Here is a 19,396-nt window from a genome sequence, read left to right as displayed (position 1 = left end):
AACAACTCACTAGGGCCTTCGTTAAAACGAGGTCATTGTTAACGAAGTGACACCAGAGAGGATCTGCCCAGCTGTCATGACTTTCACATGACAGTTCTGGATCTTGGTGGCCAGGGAGGCCTTTGCAGGCGCCCAAAACAGGCTGGTACAGCCAGCCTGTCTGAGCACTTGTGGCGATGAGACAGTTCTGACGTGGCTGCTGGGTGGGATTCAGCCCAGTGTGAGGGGTCAGACGGGTGATGGGGCACCCATGCCAGGTTGCCAAGATGGGGAAAGGCTGCTCTTTTTAAAAGGCCTTCTGGAGCTTCCTGTCCTCTGTGAAATACTTTTTAATGAGCAGTCACGGCCAGAAGAGCCCATGTCTTCACATCCCCCTAGTAGGGTTGTGTCTCTGGGTCCCCTTCTGCCTTCTGCAGCCCAAATCTTGTGTCCACACAGGGCCCAGGCCAAGGCAGTCCTCTTTGGCTCAGTTGCTTGGCCTGCAGACTCTAGTCCTCTGTTCCCACCTCAGGGGAGGTTCTGCGGGCTCCTCAGGGTTCCTGGCACTGGCCTGTCTCTTTAGTCCACAGCATTCCCTGGGCAGGCCTGGGTCAGAGCTGGTTGAGGGCATAGGCTCGGGCTGTACTGAGGGCAGCTTCCAGGTCAGCAGCATTTCCGGTGCCCTGGGCCACGACCTGAGAGCCCCAGGCCTTGCCCCCCATGTGGCTGCATACAGCCAGCGCCCAGGCCTCTGCTGTGAAGGCTGCTGTAGCACTCTGGGGACAGAAACAGAAGGGGCAGTGATGCAGAACAGCTCTCCCTGCCATCATTTACTTAATGTACCCTCGAGAGTGCAGTCAGGGCGACTGGCACCCCTACCAGCTCCTGGCCAGGCACATGGCTGGGGCATCGGGTGAGGAAACAGGAGAGGTTTAGGCTAGGAATGTGAGTGGAGGTTGATGAGTGTCTATTAGTTGTTTGCAAGGGCTGGACTGGACGGGTGGGGGGTGGGGGGCGGTAACTGGGGAATCATGGTCTTTTCTCTGCTACACGTTGTGACGGAGTGGCTAGGGACAAGGAGATGACCCCACTCCCATCCTGTGGTATTGTCCAGATGGCCCTGCCCAGCCCCAGTTCCCTTGTTTGGGAGAATAAAGGCATGGAATCAGAGAGCTGAACTGAGGTTGGCGGGGTGGGGCTGCTCCCCCACTCTCCTCACCTGGGCCACCTGACAGGCACACAACACATGCCCCAGGGGCTGGGGGCTGAGGAGGAGCACGGATGTGTGGGGTGCCTGCTTACACAGCTGCCGCACCACCTTCACCAGCACCTGGGCAAAGGGGCACAGATGGTGAGCCCCCGGCTCCCTGGGTTCCCAGCCACCCCCTGCCAGGATGTCCCCTTCTCAGACTCCATGCCAACTCACTGAGAGGGACTCAGTGGACACTGTGTCCACAATCAGAGGCGCCCCTGAGTGCTGCCGTAGCAGCTCCTGGGTTTTCTGTGCAGCCTATTGGGCAGGAAAGAAGGACAGCAAAAGGGTCAGGCTGGGAGGCAACTGGTCCCTCATTTCTGACCTGAGCCCCAATGCAGAAATCCCCTCCCCCAGCAAAGGCCTTCAGCTTTGAGCAGGTTGCCAAGGGTTCTGCCTGGAATGGCTCCTTTTGGGTTCTTCAACTCCTCACTCCACTCTTCCCTTTCATCATAGCTCCAGGCCCCCACAGATAGGCCGCTGATGGTGAAGGGATGAAGGCCGGAGCACAGATGGAGAAGCAGGGGTGGGAGGAAAGAGCCACACCAAGGAACAATTCAGGTTGAATGGCCAATCAGGTCGTTCTGCTTCCTGGAGGGAGAGTCTGAGCCAGACTGGGAGTTAGGGGAGAGACAGTTTGAGAGAGAAGTGGGGGAACGGCTCAGTAATGGCACCAGCTGGCGGGAGAGGGAGGAGCTGCCACCCACCCCCACGCCAGGCCTTGAGGCTTCTTAGTGCTCATGCTGGAGTGTCCCTGACCCTTGCTGGGTGTGCCTGGCATCTGCCCCCAGGGGTGCAGCTGAACCTCCTCTTACCTGTCCCATCTCCAGCTTCCGGATGGCAGTGTTGGCACGCCGCTGCATTGTCTTCAGTGTGGCCTGAAGCTCTCGCCGCTGCCATTGGGGCATCATGGCGTTATCCAAGACCTACGGGCAGAAGCAGCACATCGTTCTTGCTCCTCCCTGAGCCACAGCCTCTGAGGCCGGGCCCAGCAAGGCCAGCAGACGAGCCCGTCTACCACATTCAGCCCTGCAGACAAACAACAAACATCTGGGCAAGCTGGAGTCCAACAGGAAAGCTGGGGAGAGACTGGATGGGTCTGGGAAGGCATGGGGAAGGAAACAGGGAAAACAGAGGTGGGAGTGGCCCTTACATCAGTGAGTCGCCCAATGTCCTTGGACAGTCGCTGCGCCTCCACCAGCTCCCAGCTGCCCTGACTCAGCCGCTCTGCAGCTGCTTCTACCTCCTGGGCCAGGCTCTGGCCTAGCTCTCGGGCCTGCCAAGAAGGAAAAGGATGTCAGAGCTGCTTGGCTTAACTTTTACTCCCCAAATGGGCTCTCAACCCATTGCTGGTCGGGGTCCAGAGAGAAATATTTAATAATCAGGACCAATCAAGGCACCAAATAATCATCACAGATGCCAGCTGCCAGCAGCTGGTACAGATGGCCACATCAGAGCACCGTGTGAATACTGGGTCTGCTGCTGGGCACCCCCCAGCCTGAATGTGCCCCCCCGGCCCCCATCCATGCCTAGCAGCCTCCTGGGCCTGCTGGCTGGCTGACCTGCTGGGCCTGCTCCCCAGTGATGGCCAGCAGGCGAGTGATGCCCTTGGTGAGCTGGCGCTCCCCGATGATGACCATATCCCCTATTGTCCCTGTGCGTAGCAGGTGCCTGTGGGCAGAGGGAGGAAGGACGATGTCAGAGGGCTGATGGGAGAGAAAAGAGCCTGAGTTCCAAACAAGGGGGTGGTGGCTCCAAAGACCAAGGAAGGGTGAGGTTCCAGGGCCCCAGAAGCAGGGCAGGTAGGGGGAACTCACGTCCCACAGCACAGCTCCACAGAGGTCTGCAGCGCAGCTTGGGAGCCTGGGCCCAGTGCCTGGGCTACAGGCACCCCCACTGACACCACCCGCACAGGGTCTGGGTATACCTGACAGGGAGAGGGCATAGGTCTGTTAACTGGCCTGGTGGCAGGGGGACAGGCGATCTCTCCCAAGGGGGCTCTCACAACTCACTTCATCCAGAAAGCGCAGCCCCGGGACATGGGCGGTACGTGCCAGGGCCACCTCCTCCATGTACACGGCCTTATCCTGCCCCACGGCCTCCTGCACAGTGCCCTCCACAGCCCGGAGCTGCTCTGGGGTCATTGGAGCCTGGTGGGGTGGAGGGGAAATGGACAGACAGGCAGTCAGCACCTGGACTGTATCTGAAGCATTAAGAAGCAGTCATTGTTTACTGAACTCTCCCCAGGTAACACATAACAGGTGCTCAATAAACTTTGATGGAGCACTTAATTCTTTTCCTTAGAAAGCTACCTGGGAGTTGGGCCTATTGGAAGCTGAAGCCTTTCATTAGGCATTAAAAGTCAATGAATAATACTTAGTCCATAGGCACACACCTGATCATCTACATTTGCCCTCTTACAGCACTAAACTATGTTTTCTACCTTTATCTTGCATCTACCTACCACTTCAGCATTTTATTAAAAATAAAAATAATAATAATAATAAAGGGAGAAATGGGGGATCCACGTATAAATCAAGTATAAAAATAAAACGAATATTCATATTTGACCTGATTGTTTATAGTTCATAATGTGTGATCAAAACCGAAAGTTTCTGTGATGAATGCCCTTGTACTGTTCACCATGTAAGAATTTATTCACTATGTAAGAATTCGTTCACCATGTAAGAACTTGTTCGTTATGCTTCAGAAGACTGGAGACTGACGAGAATTAGGCTTGAGATGGATTAATGATTGTGCATTGAGCATTGACCCCCCTATACAGAATTTTATTGTTGTTAACAACCATTTGATCAATAAATATGAGAGATGCCCTCTCAAAAAAAAAAAAGTCAATGAAGAAACAGAAAATGGGGGTTCTGTACTCAGGGAGCTTACAAGGGACAGCCCAAAGGAAGAGAAATATAAGATGGGAGAGATGCCCGAGCAAGGAGTTACCAGGTGGATTGGGATGTAGTCAGTGAGTGTTTCCTGAAGGAAGGATTTGAGCCTATAGGGGAGACAGGGTGGCTGAGAAGGGAGAGGGCAGCTCAGTTTGAGCACGATGGCTTGGGTGACAGCATGAACAAGGAAGCTGGGTGGCTCAAGAGGCCCCACACACTGTCTAGCCTGACCCCTCGATGGCGTGGGAGGAGCCTGTCGGGAAGACACCCGCCCAAGATACCATAGTAACTTTGGACTCCCCTTACTACAGCCACCAAAGATCGCCCAGGCCTTCAGACTCCCCTTACCCCCAGACTGCCTCCCCTGAATCCTGTCTTTCTGTGCTGCTCACCTTGGTGGCCACATCGAGGCGCAGCCGCTCAGGATTGAGATGGGAACCTCGCTGCTCAGTGCCAGGGCCCAGGGCCTGCCGCAGAGCCCAGTTTAGTAGGTGGGTGGCTGTGTGCTTCTCCATGCAGCCCAGACGCCAGGCCTGAAACACTTTTGTCACCCAGGGTCCTGGGTGAGAGTTAGGGGTGGGGAGAGTTAAGGGGCTACAGAATATGAAAACAGCAGAGTGGGACCGTTACCTTATCCACATGCAGCTGTACCTGCTCCCCCACCTTCAGGCACTCAGGGGCCACTGCCTCATGCAGAATGAAGCCTCCACAGACCTGGGCCTGGACCACTGGGAATAGCACGTCCTGGGGAAGGGCAGGGGCCACGGACTGGAAGGCCTGCTTGAAGTCCTTCCTTCCCCTTGGGTCCCTTCCCAGCTTAGATCTGCCTGCTGCAGAAGTCAGCCTCTGTGTGCGTGTGGCGGGGGTGCTTACCTGCTGTCCCACTCGTACCAGGTAGCCTCGGTCTGAAGCCTGACCCCCCTGTTCAGCGTAGAAGTTGGTTTTGTCTAAGAGGAGGCCACAGTGCCGGCCTTCTCCCACAGAGGCCACGGCTGATCCATCTTCTGTATACAACTGGAGCACCTGGGCCTCACAGGTGTGGAACTCTGCCAGGGTGAAGAATGGTTATCAGTGCTGGGGTTTGGGACAAGAGATGTGAGTCTGTGCCTTACTTGAAGCCAACAGGCATGTGGCTGGGGGTCACTTCCAGCTGGGGGCTGCTGTGACCCCTGTTGGCTACCCTGGGGAATGCATAGGGCTGGTGGCAACCATCTCTGACTGTCCCTCCCCATTAGGGTCAGGCAAGCCTGTGGCCACCCGCCTCAGTTCAGGCTCTCACCATAACCCCCACTGGGTTGCAGGGAGTAGTTGTACTTAGGGCTGTCATCGGTTGGGGGCACCCCTCGGCGTTGCAGCTCCCCCAGCGCATGGATGTCAAGCCGCAGTCCTTGTTCCTGCACTGGCTCAGCCTGCCGTGCCTGATGCTGCAGGATGGGCACGTGAATACGGAAGGGGGCACAGAAAGTGCAATGGGATGTCAGCCTCTGCAAAGACCTATCTCTGCCACATGGCTGTGTGGACCCTGCATTCCCCACTGGAATAAGCCCTCTGGGCTTGGCTGGCTGCGAGAGATCCTGGGCTGGCCGGTGAACCACCCATCATGCAGGGCCTTGGGCTCGGGCCCCCCTCACCCACCACTGCCCCTGCAGGTCCCTCTCTAGGACACTGCCAGCCTCTTTCATCCTGCTCCCTATTTAGCCCACTGCACTGATCTTTCTCTACTGTTGGGCTGGGTGGGGCCTGGGATGAGCGGACAGACCCCACCTCAGCCTCCTGTTTCCCTCAGAAGCTGCAGGTTCTTCTCTAGAACTCAGGGCTGGGGAAAGGGCTCCAGGGTCCCAACAGAACCCTAGGTGGGATGTCCTGGCCTGTACCTGGGCCTCCTCCTGGGCCAGCCGTGCCAGCCCAGCAGAGTCCAGCTGCACCCCTTTCTCTTCCAGCATCAGCTCCAACAGGTCCAGGGGGAGCCCCACATTCCCCGACAGTGACAGGGACCAGGCCACGTCGGCTTTGAGGAAAGAAGATAAGGGATGTTGAGCAAGGAGGGGCAGTACAGGGAGGGGGATGAGGTGAGGGAGAAGCAAGGGCCTGGGTTTTCCTAACCACACAGTAGCCAAGCACAGGCCCTCCCCACTGGGTAGGCCTGGGATACTCCCCTGGCATGCATGCATCACTTTACAGAAGGGAAGCTCATTCTAGGTATGAAGCCAGCCTTAGAAAGCAGAGACCAGGGGCAGGGCCAGCCGGGTACTGGGGAAGTGGGGAGAAGCAGGGTGGTGTTCCTGCCACAGAGAGGTCTGGGTGTTAGACGGAAAACAGGGAAGGGGTAGCAGGAGGAGGGGGTGGCTACGAGGCACAAGCCTGGCCTAGAGCGCCTTCCCTTGCCTGAAGTAAGGCCCTCAAGCATTAGCGAGGCACCCCTCACCAGGGAACATGTCCGAAGGCCCCAGGTGCCTCAAAGTCCGATCGATGACCCGCCGACCCCGCTGCAGGCAGGCCAGGAAGGCTGCCTCATCCTCTGACACCAGGTTGGCTATCTGCACCAGGGCGGGGCGGGTGGAGCTGAGCCTCCATGGAGGGAAAGCCTCTCCCCACAATCTTGTCAGCCCTTCCCTCCCCCACCCAAACCCAGTACCTGGGCAGAGTTCTTCTGTAGTTCTGGGTAAGTGTCCCCCTGAAAACGATGGAAAGGGCTGAGGTGGGGAAGGCAGCAGCCCTCTCTCCACCTCCCTACCCTGGGCCTCCCTAAGGACGCCTACCCTGGAGGCTCAGATGGGCTCATGGGCAGGAGAGGGGCCCAAACGGGAAATCCATTTTCTTGTGGGGTAAGGGATATAGGCAGAGGGTGGTCCTAAGGTCAAAGGCTCAGCAGCCCAGGCAAGGAGTTTTCCTGAAGGTTCCCTGCTTTTTGTAAGTAATTCCAGCTTTCTAAGCCTTTTGACAGGACTGTGGGCTGGATATTTAGAGGGGAACTCAGGCGGGGGTTACTGCCTGGGCTCAGCAGCAGGCTCCTTGAGTGCGCTGGGAGGTCCAGAGGAGTGAGGAAGCTCTGCCCTTACCAGTGTCTCCACCACTACAGGCACCAGGCTGCCTAGGAAGCCAGGGGGTGCCCGCAACACCTCTGCAGAGAACCGTACAGCTCGGCGGAGAATCTGACGAAGAACCAGCCTAGAGGGGTTCAGAGTCCAGATATGAACTCCCAGCATCCCCTGTGCAGCACTATGGGGAGCGAGGAGGACAAGGACGAGAGTGTGTGCTCCCACCCCAAAGCGGCTCCTTTCCCCTGCTTCTCCTGCCATCTCATCCCAACCCACTTCACTTCCTTCCTTCCTTTTCCCTGCACCCCCCCAGCAGCCCCTGCCCCCTCTATAGCCTTCCCAGACTCACGGGGCTCCTGACATTCCAGGGCAGACACCATCGGCAATGCAGACACTGAGTGTACGGATGTGATCGGCCACCACGCGGTACGCTGTGTCTGTGCGCCCCTCATCAGCTGCCCCCACCCGGCCCAAGTAAGGGGGTGCCCCGCAACCCTGGAAAGTAGGAAAGGGAACATGGCTGCTGCCTCTGCCTGACCTGACCCAGGTGGGATGCTTTTCATCTCCCCTAGAGCTCCTACCCTCACCCTGAAAGCTGGCTATATTCAGAATGGGCTGGTGGGAGACACTTCAAAGGTGAATGGGGCCAGTCCCTGCCTTCAAGAGGCCCATGTTTAGCACCGACAATGATCACAGCTATGATCACTTACCGAATTTCTATCAGAACTGGGTTGGTGACTGAATGATACGATATCTAATACCCAAAACATCCTACTCCAGGAGGTATTACTATCCTTGCTCCCGAAGAGGAGACTGAGGCTCAGAGGAGCTAAGTGCCACAAAGCCACAGAACTCATCTGGAGCCAATCAAACCAGGCATGTTGGACTCCAGGGGCTCCTTATTCCCCACACCTGCCTCTACAGCCTTTATGCGGGGCAGGGCGAGGGGGTAGGCTGTGTGTGCATGTAGCTGCTCCCAGGCGGAGTCCATAATTCATCCAGCCCCAAAGCCATCTGTCCCCAAGCTTCCCCCTCAATAAACAGTTCTGCCATTCACTGCAGTACTCAAGGAAAAAACTGAGAGCCAGCCTTAACTTCCCTCCCCATCCAACCCAACAGCGGGTCCTTTTGCTTCTACGTCCGTTAGATTTTGCAAATCAATCTACTTCTCTCCACTTGCACTGCTACCAGCCTAAGCTATGCCCTATTGTCTCTTCCCTGAATTACTAAATAGCCTCTCAATTGGTTTCTCAACTTCTACTCTTATTTCCTTTCAGCCTATCCTTCACACAGCAAAAGGACTGGCCTTTGAAAAGTGTCAAGCAGATCATGTCCCTCCCCACGTACAGCCTTTCTCACCACACTTGGAATAAAGGCCTGCTTTGGATTTTAAGGGCCCACGGATTTGATTCCTATCTCCCTCTCTGTGGAGGATTGTCTATAAAAATGGCCATAACCATTCCCTTTCCTGTGTGCATGCCATTTTGCAATGTGACTGCTTCCCATCAAGGGATAGCACCTACTTCTCCATCCCTTGAATGTGCGCTAGCCTTGTGACTTACTTTGGCCAACAGAATGTGGAGGGAATGACACTGCTCTGGGCCTAAGCCTCAAGAGGCCTCATGCGCTCTGCTTTCCTTCTTGGAACCTGCCAAGCTGTGATGTGAACAAACACAAGCCAGTGTGCTGGATGACAGACACACAGCCCAGTACCCCACTGCCCCCGGCTGACAGCTGGCCAGCCCCCAGGAGTAGAGCTGCCTAGCAGCTGACCCCAGATGTATGAGTGAGCTTATATGAGACCAGAGAATGACCAAGCTAAGCCCAGCCTACACTGCTAAATCAGACTCATATGCTAAATAAATGGTTGTTGAAGTTACAAAGTATTAAGTAGTTTTGTTTTACAGAAAAGTTAACTAACAGACTGTCTGAATACATTCCATGTGATTCTACTTTAGCTGGCTGGCCATCTTTTTGTTCCTTTCCAGCCTGAGGGCCTTGGCACCTACTGTCTTCTCTGCCTGGAATGAGCTTCCTGTGGCTGACTCCTCCTCTCCCACGGTTCGGCTCAGAGATCATCTTCTTGGCAAGCCTTCCCCAAACACTTCATTTAAGATTCCTCTGTACCTACCCTCCTTCCTAATTATTATCACCTATGTTTACTATCTGTTCACAGTCTGTAAGCTGCTATTTTCTTCGTTAAAACATTTAGTTTTTTATCTACCTTTTTGGTCAGATTGTGGTCTCCATGATCTCTTTTAGTGTTGTATCTCCTGTACCAAGCACAATGAACTTAATACAAGTAGGCACGCAACACCTAGTTTTTGAATAAATGAAGGAAGGAAAGAGTAAGGAGTTAGGTAATAAATGTGAATCCTAGCCTCATGTTTGACACCCTGGTATCCTTGGCTGGTCACTGCCCCACATGTGGGAATATATGAGTTCTCAAAAGACACAAGGTAATAGTGGCAAGCACTGGCAACCTGCAGACTTCTGGGAGGGAAGAGGCAGGCTCACCTGGTGTATGGCACTGAGCAGTGGGGAGAAGAGGTCAGTGTCGTAGGTGGAGCATCTGCCTTGTAGCACAGCCACCAGCCTTTCCAGGCCCATTCCTGTGTCCACATGCTTCCGGGGCAGGGGCTGCAGGCTTCTATCTGCTTCTCTGGCAAGAAGGTGAGCAAGGTGAGGCTCCACATGGGATTACAGGTATGAAGCAGATGGAGGAGTGAGGAATGAGCAGGGGTCCAAAGGGGTTGACAGTGGGAGGAACCAGACGGTAGTACCATTTCCCCCATCCTGAAACACAGACCATGATGGCTGTGTGCCTATAAAGGGTTACCCCCACCTTAATCCCTTCTGGGGCCCTTGCTTACACACATACATTTCCTTTCTGGGACAGAATTCTTTGCCCTTAGAAAGAAACTTGTCAAGGCTGGAAGGAAATCTTAGAGATCATCAAGTTCAACTCCATCATATAATAAAATAGCAGAGGCCAGAGAGCACCAGTGACTAGTTTAAACTGTCATGGGCAAAAATTAGAACTAAATCAGTTATTATCTGACAAGAGTTTAGAAATGTGCCTGGCACATAGTAGGCAGTACTGAAGTGTTTATTTTTATAAGAAATGGGTCAAAGTCTCCTGACTGCCACCTTTTTCACTTCCAGCCAGGGATTCTCCTGTTTCAGCACCCCATTACCTGTTGTACTGCATGAAGACCAGATTCCAAAGCTCCACCAGCTGGGGGGCTCCCACCCCACCAGCCAGGTCATAGTGGATCTCGGTACAGGGTCCACAAGGGCCAGTATCCCCCATCTCCCAAAAGTTCTCTTGTGGTCCAAAGGAAAGCACACGGCTGGCAGGCACCCTGGGAAGAAAGACAGGTGGGTGGTGGGGAGACAGGCACACCCAGAAGTTGGGACCGTCTCTGCCATGACGGCACCCCCATCAAGCTCAGCAAGAGGAAGAAGAGGGCTGACCCCACCATATCCTGGAATATGCTGAGACTCTGAGGACTGGTGCTGATAGGCTTTATTTCCCAGTTCCCTTGGCCTCCAGGAGTGCACATAACAGGGGGTGGACTTACCCTAAGCTCAGCCAGATGTCCCTACTCTCTAGGTCTGGACCCAGTCCTGCTTTGGGGTCACCACCAAAGTAGGAGACCCAGAGCCTGTCCTCAGGGACCCCGTAGACCTGAGTCAGCAGTTCCCAGGCCATGCTGCAAGCTTCCTCCTGCAATGGAAACCCACATGAAGTGGGAAGAGGAAGATGGGTGAGAAGAAGGCCCCCAATGAAGGGTCAATCAAGCCACATGAGTTTAAGACAAAATTTCACTGCCCACCGTGTTTCCAGAATAAGCCATGATCATTTCTGCTTCTGAGTTTTTTCCTGCTCAGAAAGCTTCCTCCCTCTTCTAAATCCTACTCTTTCAAGTTCCACCTTCTCTATGAAATCCTCTATCATAGCCTGGGGTAATTTCTAACTCCTGCATTTCAGCATTACTGTCTGACTATTTATTCATACAATTACTGACCAGCTATTAGGCAGGAGGTACAGTTCTGGCCCTGAGGGAGCTTTATGATCCAACTAGGGCTGTGACACACACACCTATTATACATACTCATCTAGCACTTTAGCTCTGGTGTGAGGCCCTGCCTTAGCAAACTCTAGGAGTAGAGAGAGACAGGACTAATCTTGACTTTTCTTGGCTGACCACTGACTCTGTTAATTCCAGGACTTCCTAGAGACTCACCTTAAAGTATTCACCTCCAAAAGCCCAATTGCCAAGCATCTCAAAGAAGGTATGATGGGAAAGGTCTTGGCCCACATCCTCTAGGTCACTGTGGCGTCCTCCAGCCCTCACACACTTCTGGCTGTTGGCCACACGTCGGAAGCCTGCCATCTCGCTTCTTGGATCCACAGTACCCAAGAAGATTGGTTTGAACTGGAAACACACGAAGAAGGGGAAGAGGGGTATCTCAGTCCTTCAGTAGAGGGGAAAGGTGGGGAGTGGGAACAGAGATGGCTGCTCAGACTGAAGCCTGACCATGTCCGTGAGAGTACAGTGTGGTCCTGGCCAAAGGCGCAACCTGGGAGCCTGGAGGTGCTCATCTCTGGTGTATGTGAGGCAAATAAAGGTATGTAAATCATAAAATAGAGACCCTCTGCTAGTAAAATAGGCAAGATAAAAGGAGGAGGAATATGCTGGTGCTTGAAAACAGGGCAATGAATGGCTGCATCCTCCAACTCAGTTAAGAACCACACCCAGTAAATTCAGGGTATAAAACTGAGACCACAGGGTACTGGACACACCTCACAATGTCAGTATTTAGTAGGAATCTTGGACAGCATCTAAGCTAGGTTCACCTATTATTCCCCTCCACGCCCATTTTACAGATGAAAACAATGAGGCTTTGAAAGGGTAAGTCGTGTTCAAAGTCAAAAGCTTACAGAACATAGGCTAGCACAAAATATGTGCTCAATAATCACTTATTTAACGAGTGAATTACTTTTATTTAAAGAATGAAGAAATGAAGCCAAACTTCCCCCTACCCCCCCACCCCCAATCGGCCCCCATAGAACTCCACATGCACCACTTCTGGGCCTAAAACTCAGTCCCAACCCAGGTCAAGCGTTCCCCAAACCCCAATCTGCACACCCCACTCCCTTGCCCAACCACGCACCGCAGTCTTTCCCGAAAGCTATGAGCTCCTCCCTCGCTTCTTTTGCCCAATCCCACAGCGCTTTTCTCTCTGGAAAAAAAATCACAAACTCCGCTCCCAATCTGTCTGGCTCAGCCCACCTGGTTCATCCCCGCGTTGACGAAAAGCAAACTGGGGTCGCCGCGGGGCCGCACGGAAGCGGACGGCACTAGTCGGTGGCCATGGCGATCCCGAAAAAAGCTCAAGAAGGCCTGCCGCACGGCCGTGGCCCGGGCTGGACGGGGCTCGGATGAGAGCGGTCTACGGCTGGGATCTCGCCCCGGGGGCATCCTGCAGATGACCCGCCGCAGTCGCCCGGCAGCAGCGCCCACCGACGCAGCCATCTTTACTTGGGGCAGCGAACTTCATGGGGTCAAAAGGCACCTCGGGTATGGAAGGTGACGTGAGAAGGAAACTGTGCGTTTCCGACAGCGGCCCTAGCGATGGGAGGACTCACGGCAGCCTCTGCTGCCTGACTGGAAGTGATCAGAAAGAGGAAAGTCTGTGTGAGTGGGCGCCCCAGCGTGGCACATAGTAGGCCCTTAATTCATTCTGCATTAAACAGATATTCATTGAGAGACTACTATGTGCCAGGCATTGTTTTAGGCGCTTAAGATACATTAGTAACAAAAATCTTTGACCTCTAGAAATCTATATTGTAGCAGTAATTGTTTTAAGAATTCTGCAAGGTTCCAATTGGAGTTGCAGTGAACAGGCCTGGATTTAGTTTTTTTTTTTTTTTTTTTTTTTTTTTTTTTTTGTGTGTGTGTGTGTGTGTGTGTGTTTCCAGGCTTAGGGAGGAAGGCAGAGAGTGCCGTGTGTGTGTGTGTGTGTGTGTGTGTGTGTGTGTCCTTCCAGGCTTAGAGGGGAAGGCAGAGAGTGCCGTGTGTGTGTGTGTGTGTGTGTGTGTGTGTGTGTGTGTGTGTGTGTGTGTGTGTGTGTGTGCTTCCAGGCTTAGGGAGGAAGGCAGAGAGTGCCGTGTGCTTCCAGGCTTAGGGAGGAAGGCAGAGAGTGCCGTGTGTGTGTGTGTGTGTGTGTGTGTGTGTGTGTGTGTGTGTGTGCTTCCAGGCTTAGGGAGGAAGGCAGAGAGTGCCGTGTGTGTGTGTGTGTGTGTGTGTGTGTGTGTGTGCTTCCAGGCTTAGGGAGGAAGGCAGAGAGTGCCGTGTGCTTCCAGGCTTAGGGAGGAAGGCAGAGAGTGCCGTGTGTGTGTGTGTGTGTGTGTGTGTGTGTGTGTGTGTGTGTGTGCTTCCAGGCTTAGGGAGGAAGGCAGAGAGTGCCGTGTGTGTGTGTGTGTGTGTGTGTGTGTGTGTGTGTGTGTGTGTGTGTGTGCTTCCAGGCTTAGGGAGGAAGGCAGAGAGTGCCGTGTGCTTCCAGGCTTAGGGAGGAAGGCAGAGAGTGCCGTGTGTGTGTGTGTGTGTGTGTGTGTGTGTGTGTGTGCTTCCAGGCTTAGGGAGGAAGGCAGAGAGTGCCGTGTGTGTGTGTGTGTGTGTGTGTGTGTGTGTGTGTGTGTGTTTCCAGGCTTAGGGAGGAAGGCAGAGAGTGCCAAGGGGAGTAATGTCTGCATTCATTCAAGAGGCGCTCAACAAATATTTACTGAATACCTACTATGTGCCAGGCACTTTCCAGTTCCTTTTGTGTTTGACATTGGAAATGACCGTTTTGTTTTTAACAACTGAAACAGACCCTTCAGAGCAGGAGTCTAGCAAACAGCATCTGCTCCATTACTAATTGCTAAATAACATTTGGTCTCTTAATTTGTCTGGGGATTAGATGGCATCCAGATCATCAGGGCAGGAGGAAGCTGTTGGCCTATAGCTGCAGAGGTTTCTCTCTCTCTAAGCCGCCCAATGCTGCCCGGTTTCGTGTGTTTTGCTGTAGGGTAAGAGAGATACCTGTTCTACTTCCCTCCTCTTCTTTCTCTCCATAGTGACAGCTGTGACCATGAGGCCAATGTAAGCCCTTGTGGGTGCAAAGTGCTCATGGGACTTCGCATGATACCCTTTGCTCTTGGTTTGGGAAATTAAATGGGTCGAGAAGAGAATTTGCCAAAGTTTAAGCCCCGTGGGGCAGCAGAGCTGAGATCAGTGCGGTCACTTACTGAGCCTCAGCCATCCCGCTAGGTTCTTTTGGCCACATTCTTTGTGAGTTGTGTTATTTAGGGACTTTTAAAACACAGTTTCCTTGGGAAATGTCCAGTCTTTTTTTGGATTTTAGTTTCTATAGTGATAGTGAATTCTCAAGTTTGTATTCTGACAGAGCCCAAAGCATCTATCCTATGGTCCTTTGTTTCTTTTCTTGCCATGTAGATTAAAGGTGTTGTTTTGAAAATGTGTTTTGCCTGTTTTGGTTTTTCAAGTGTTTCAAGTTAAGCCAGATGGGAATTTCTGAGATTGGTGATCTTGAGATAAGACTGAAATTCTTCCCCAAACTGAGATGGGAGTGTTTTGCAAGAGAAATCTAGTTGGGGTCTCTACACAGTACTAACATCAACTCTTTTTTCCTCCAGATTTTGCCCAGGAAATCCTTGCCTTAAGTAGAAACTCAGTGTTTTTAGACTAATGCAGATCTTGGGTGGAGTCATGGTTGTTTTTTTTTTTTTTAAGTACCTTTGTTGAATATAATTCACATACTATACAGTTCACCCATTTAAAGCCTACAATCAATGGCTTTTAGTACATTCACAGAGTTGTCATCCATCAGCATAATCGTGTTTAGAACATATTCATTGCCTCCAAAAGAAACCTCATACCCTTTAGCTAATAGCCCCCACACCTCCTGTCCTTCCCAGGCCTACCCTATCACTAGTCTACTTCTGTCTGTATAGATCTGCCTATTCTGAACACTTCATATAAATGGAAACATACAATATATGGTCCTTTGTGACTGACTTCTTTCACTTAGCATAATGTTTCAAGGTTGATCCGTGTTGTATGTGACATGAATTTTTAGAAATGCATTTTTTGAACTGTTTTGTGTTTGAAGAAAGCCTTTTTCTCTCATTATTTTGTCTTTGCCATTTAAAAAATGATCATTTTCTTTTCTTAAATGAAACTTAATATCTCGTGTTCTCTGATAAGTCAGTCTCTTTTTTTCTTCCTGGTGAAGCAAAGTGGCTTTTATAGGACTGGGATGTGTCTGTTTTGATTTGCCATGTCATCGAATGAGGAAGTTAAACTTAAGGTCTGCAGTTTCCCAAGATAGAAAGCTATGGAGAGAACTCATCAGACTGGGAAGTTTCTGACCTGGGAACTTCTCTCAGTAGTACTCACTCATCCACTGTTTTAGTATTCATAAGATTTTCATTTTGGAGTTTAAAATGCAAATGGATTCTGTTTTCTGGGAGCCCTGCAGCCGAGTTTTGGTGCTGCCTTCTGTAGGTCTGGGATTGCCCTTTTGTTGCTGTTTAACTTATCTTGGCACCCATTCTCTGAGCCCTGTCTTTTCCACCTAATTCTTCAGAAGCTACACCCTTACTGTGGGAATGGAAATTCTCCTTTCTTAATTCTCCCATTGGCTCTGAGAGCAGAACCCTGAGGTTAGTGATGCATTCTGTCCTGGACTGATAGTGAGAAGAGACAGGAGGGAATTTCCCCCCTTACTGAGCTAGGGAACTCAGCTTTGGAAACTTCTATAAAATCGTAACAGCTGTTTTTTACTGTCTAGGTTAAACGTTCAGCGTGTAAGAGGTGTTCCCAGTTTGACGCATTTATTTATTTATGGCTTTGCCTTTCTTGGATTGTGAAAGCAAGTTGGTCAAACGTTAATACGTAGGTATCTCCTGGGATCTCGTTAAAAAGTCGGGACACTGATGCGGTAGGTCAGGGGTGAGGTCGAAATTCTGTATTTGTAGCAGGCTCCCAGGCAATGCTGGTGCTTCCCTAGTTAACTAGACCGTACGTAGGGACAGGAGAATGGCAGAGGACTAGTGGGAAGAGTCGGGGCCCAGACTTTTCCTTGATACCCGCCCTAGGGCTGGCGTACCCCGCGGCGCTGCTCTTCTCCCGGAGCGGGTTGGCGGCTCCTTGCTGGTCGTGCGCATGCGTGCTCGCTCCACTCCGCGCACCCTAGGCTCCAGCGAGGGTGGCGGTGGCGTCCTCCTGTTGCTAAGAGACGCCGGACCGGGGTTGGGGCTGGCGGGGGGGAACTGCGCTCGCGGGAACCCGGCACCCACATCAGGGCGCGGATGGTGGGGCTCCAGACGTGGGTGCCCCCTGAGATCGGGAATTCAAGGATTAGCGCACCCTCGAGGGTCACAAGGTTCCTATTTGTCCTTATGAATTTTTAAATGGTTATGCAAGAGCCTACATGATAGTCCGAAACACTATCTGGCCCGTTGAAAAAGTTTGCCAACCCCTGTATTAGAGGTTTAAAGAAATTTTTTTTTTTTAATTTTCAGAAAGATGTGTAGAAAAGTCACCCAAACCAAATGTATAGTTAATTATTAGTGGGCAAAACATCTTTGTAACACCATCCGAGTGGAGAAATAGAATTTTGTAGCCACCCTAGTACTCCATGGCCTCTGCCTCCACCCCAACGACCTTCCTCCTTCCACAGGTACCACTCACTACCCTTCCATAGTAATCACTACTTTGCGTGCCTTTATAGTTTTATCACCCACTTATACGTCCTTAGATGTTATAGTCTTGTCTGTTATTTTAGAAAGCTTTGCTGATACGCGTTTTAAATCTTTTAATCTGTAGATTCCGTCATAATCCCCTTTTTCCCTTACAGTGTGTCTATTGCAGAGCCTGGGATGTTTGATCTATCGAGTTTCCCACAGTCTTTTAAGTTTATGCTGACTGAGAATTCAGGATTCAGTTCACGTGCAATGTGTTTTTCTCTGTCCTATTTCATGCAAATTAGTACCTGGATCTAGAAATCATCTTGACGAGACACAGGTTTGGATCTTTTTGGCAAGACTTTAGATGGGAGGGTGTTCTTTCACCAGAAGGCACATTGATGTCTGGTTGTGTTTTCTATGATCTTAGCAGCCACGTATACATGATGCCTATAACTATTAATTTACTAGAGGGTACAATAGGGTGACACTCTAATTCATGTTTTTCACTTGTTGGAATCTTTCTGCACAGAGACAATTCCTCTAATGTATTGTTTGTTACCAGTGGTACAGTGTGAGAAACACACTCACTGGTCAATATTCAGTAAGTGGATACGGAGACAAAGAGAACAGCGGAGCAAGGCTTTAATGACGATATAGCAAGATCGGGTGTCTGGTGAGCAGGGACGCCTGAGGAGTTTGGCACCAGTAATTTATCTCCTAGTGCACGAGTCCCTCCCCTGGTTCCTCATTGGCTGAGTACTACAGGGTTCACATTCTTTCCCGGACGTCGCCTAAGCCAGTTATATCTTTCCGTTACTTTGTCTTAATCTTATTGGTAGTTTTAAAAAACTCAAACAGGTATAGCCAGGCCCTTATCAAGTCCCACCCCCACTCTCAGCCTGAGCAGCTTCCACCACGTGGCCCTTTGTTAATACCCTACCGTTAAAATGTTTTAAACCTCCTGGTGGGAATAAATCACATTTAGGTTTTATGCTGTTTTCTAACATACAGTTAGTGTAGAAAAGGCAGGATAAGTATTTGATTTTCCTCTTCTAGTTATCAGTGTTTAAGATAATGAATTCGTTTCCTCCCACCCTTTAAAGGTGACCTTTTCTTATGTTTTTGAGTATCATTATGAACTCATGGGTGCAGCATATTTGCGGTTTCAATCCATTGCAATTATTATCATCTCTGTTAAAACTCAAATTGTCCCATGTTTGGTCACCGGGGACCAATTTGATTTGGCTTATGAGTCCTTTTAACGTAACCATGGTAGTCATTGGTAGGCTTCTTGCTTTCTGTTATGACAAGATACTTCTGGCTCATTTTGTACATTTCTTTCCCCAGACTTCGAATCAGCCTCTTCAGAAGTCCTGGTTACGTTTAGTGGGAAATGGTACAGATTCAAAACTACAAACTGGGTGCTAGGTGTTGGGAGCCGGGGCTATGTCCCTTCCCCCACGTCTGAACGCAGCATGGGAAAGCACAAGCTTGAGAGCAACCGGTGCAGTCCTTGGAAGTTATCTGCTCACAAAAACATATCTTGTCCTTGAAGATGAGCCAAGACTCCTCACTCTGAAAATAGGGAGACCTTGAGGATGTGTGAAAACACCTCCCCGCCAGCGCCACCTAAGGTCCAATTATCTCCTGACCCACCCCTTACTTGCTACTTGTATAAATTGAGCCTGTAAACAATAAACTTCGCCAGCTTGATCAGACATCCTGTCTTGCTGGTCATTCTTTGTGTCTCTTGCTTGTCTCATTTCTGCAGGCTACTCCGGCACACTCCACGTTCGTCCCGCGGGCCGGGACAGCTAGGGATGCACAATGCCATTGGGCTGGTCATTATTTCAAGGCTTTTCTAGAGGACTGATAGGGAAAATAAATATTTACAGGTAAAATGTTCCATTCGACCATTGTAGGCAGGGAAGTGACATAATCTGGTTTATGGTTTTGAAACATCATTCCACTGTGAGAGAATGAACTATTGATGCCTGTGTTCTTGTTTGCAGAGTCGAAGAATGAATTTAGCAAACACCCAAGGTAGGGAAGCCAGGGAGAGGCTTTTATTGCGATACAGTGAGATGACAGCTCCACAGGAGAGCCGGTAGTAGTGCGTTGTCTAGGGGTTTTATAGGTAGTTGAGGATTTTGGGGAACCGGATAAAAGGCTTAGGGGTGTGGACTTGTCAAGTGGTCCCTGAATATTAAAAATAAGCTTAACACAAGAAATTACCGCTCTAATTTCTCCCTGGGATACCAGGGTCTTGGTCTGGGAGCAAAGGAAACAAGGCTGCCTGCCCAGCCCCCAAGGTGGGCTGAGGTATTGTTTGCTAAAGAGTAAGTTAAGAATCCTGCTTCTTAACTTTCTGGGTATTAAAATGCAGTCTTATCTTTAAGGTGGAATCTTTCATGCCTTTTACTATGTTGTTTATGTCTGGGCCTGCATGCCAAATTAGTTGCCC

The 19,396-nt window shown here is 51.1% G+C and overlaps 1 protein-coding gene and 1 long non-coding RNA gene across 9 annotated transcripts; one reads left to right on the top strand and one right to left on the bottom strand.

Moving 5' to 3' along the window:
- Positions 1-16: 16 nt before the first annotated feature.
- Positions 17-12,754, bottom strand: AARS2 (alanyl-tRNA synthetase 2, mitochondrial). 8 transcript variants are annotated; one of them, XM_017676286.3, is made up of 22 exons: positions 12,473-12,754; positions 11,423-11,614; positions 10,757-10,902; positions 10,370-10,537; positions 9,690-9,834; positions 7,522-7,667; positions 7,194-7,302; positions 6,770-6,808; positions 6,560-6,671; positions 6,009-6,142; positions 5,414-5,558; positions 5,008-5,180; positions 4,765-4,878; positions 4,527-4,667; positions 3,244-3,381; positions 3,049-3,158; positions 2,794-2,902; positions 2,385-2,507; positions 2,047-2,157; positions 1,406-1,489; positions 1,199-1,309; positions 17-755 (listed from the first exon to the last, which is right to left on the bottom strand). In XM_017676286.3, exons 1-22 carry the CDS (start codon positions 12,713-12,715, stop codon positions 591-593), a joined length of 2,958 nt encoding a protein of 985 aa, XP_017531775.3. In that variant the 5' UTR covers positions 12,716-12,754; the 3' UTR covers positions 17-590. The 8 variants fall into 8 exon arrangements, 3 of the variants coding, with proteins under 3 accessions (XP_017531775.3, XP_073081188.1, XP_073081189.1); XR_012126399.1 differs by lacking the exon at positions 17-755 and having other exon boundaries at positions 1,207-1,309; positions 1,406-1,845; XR_012126400.1 differs by lacking the exon at positions 17-755 and having other exon boundaries at positions 1,207-1,309; positions 1,406-1,835.
- Positions 12,623-18,650, top strand: LOC140846897 (uncharacterized). The gene is made up of 2 exons (XR_012126404.1): positions 12,623-12,760; positions 18,280-18,650. It is a non-coding gene; the product is annotated as an uncharacterized lncRNA (long non-coding RNA).
- The last annotated feature ends 746 nt before the right edge of the window (positions 18,651-19,396 follow it).

The sequence above is a fragment of the Manis javanica genome, chromosome 16, assembly GCF_040802235.1.
Source record: "Manis javanica isolate MJ-LG chromosome 16, MJ_LKY, whole genome shotgun sequence".
NCBI classification, from domain to species: Eukaryota; Metazoa; Chordata; class Mammalia; order Pholidota; family Manidae; genus Manis; species Manis javanica.
The sequence above is the reverse complement of the archived record's forward strand: the minus strand, read 5'-3'. Positions and strand labels throughout refer to the sequence as shown.

Coding starts and splice junctions, on each gene's coding strand:
- AARS2 (XM_017676286.3), bottom strand. CDS start 12,715: ATGGCTGCGTCGGTGGGCGCTGCTGCCGGGCGACTGCGGCGGGTCATC. Junction 9,835..10,369: donor GTCTTCATGCAGTACAACAG/GTAATGGGGTGC, acceptor CCTTCTTGCCAG/AGAAGCAGATAGAAGCCTGC. Junction 7,303..7,521: donor CCTGGAATGTCAGGAGCCCC/GTGAGTCTGGGA, acceptor GAACCCCTCTAG/GCTGGTTCTTCGTCAGATTC.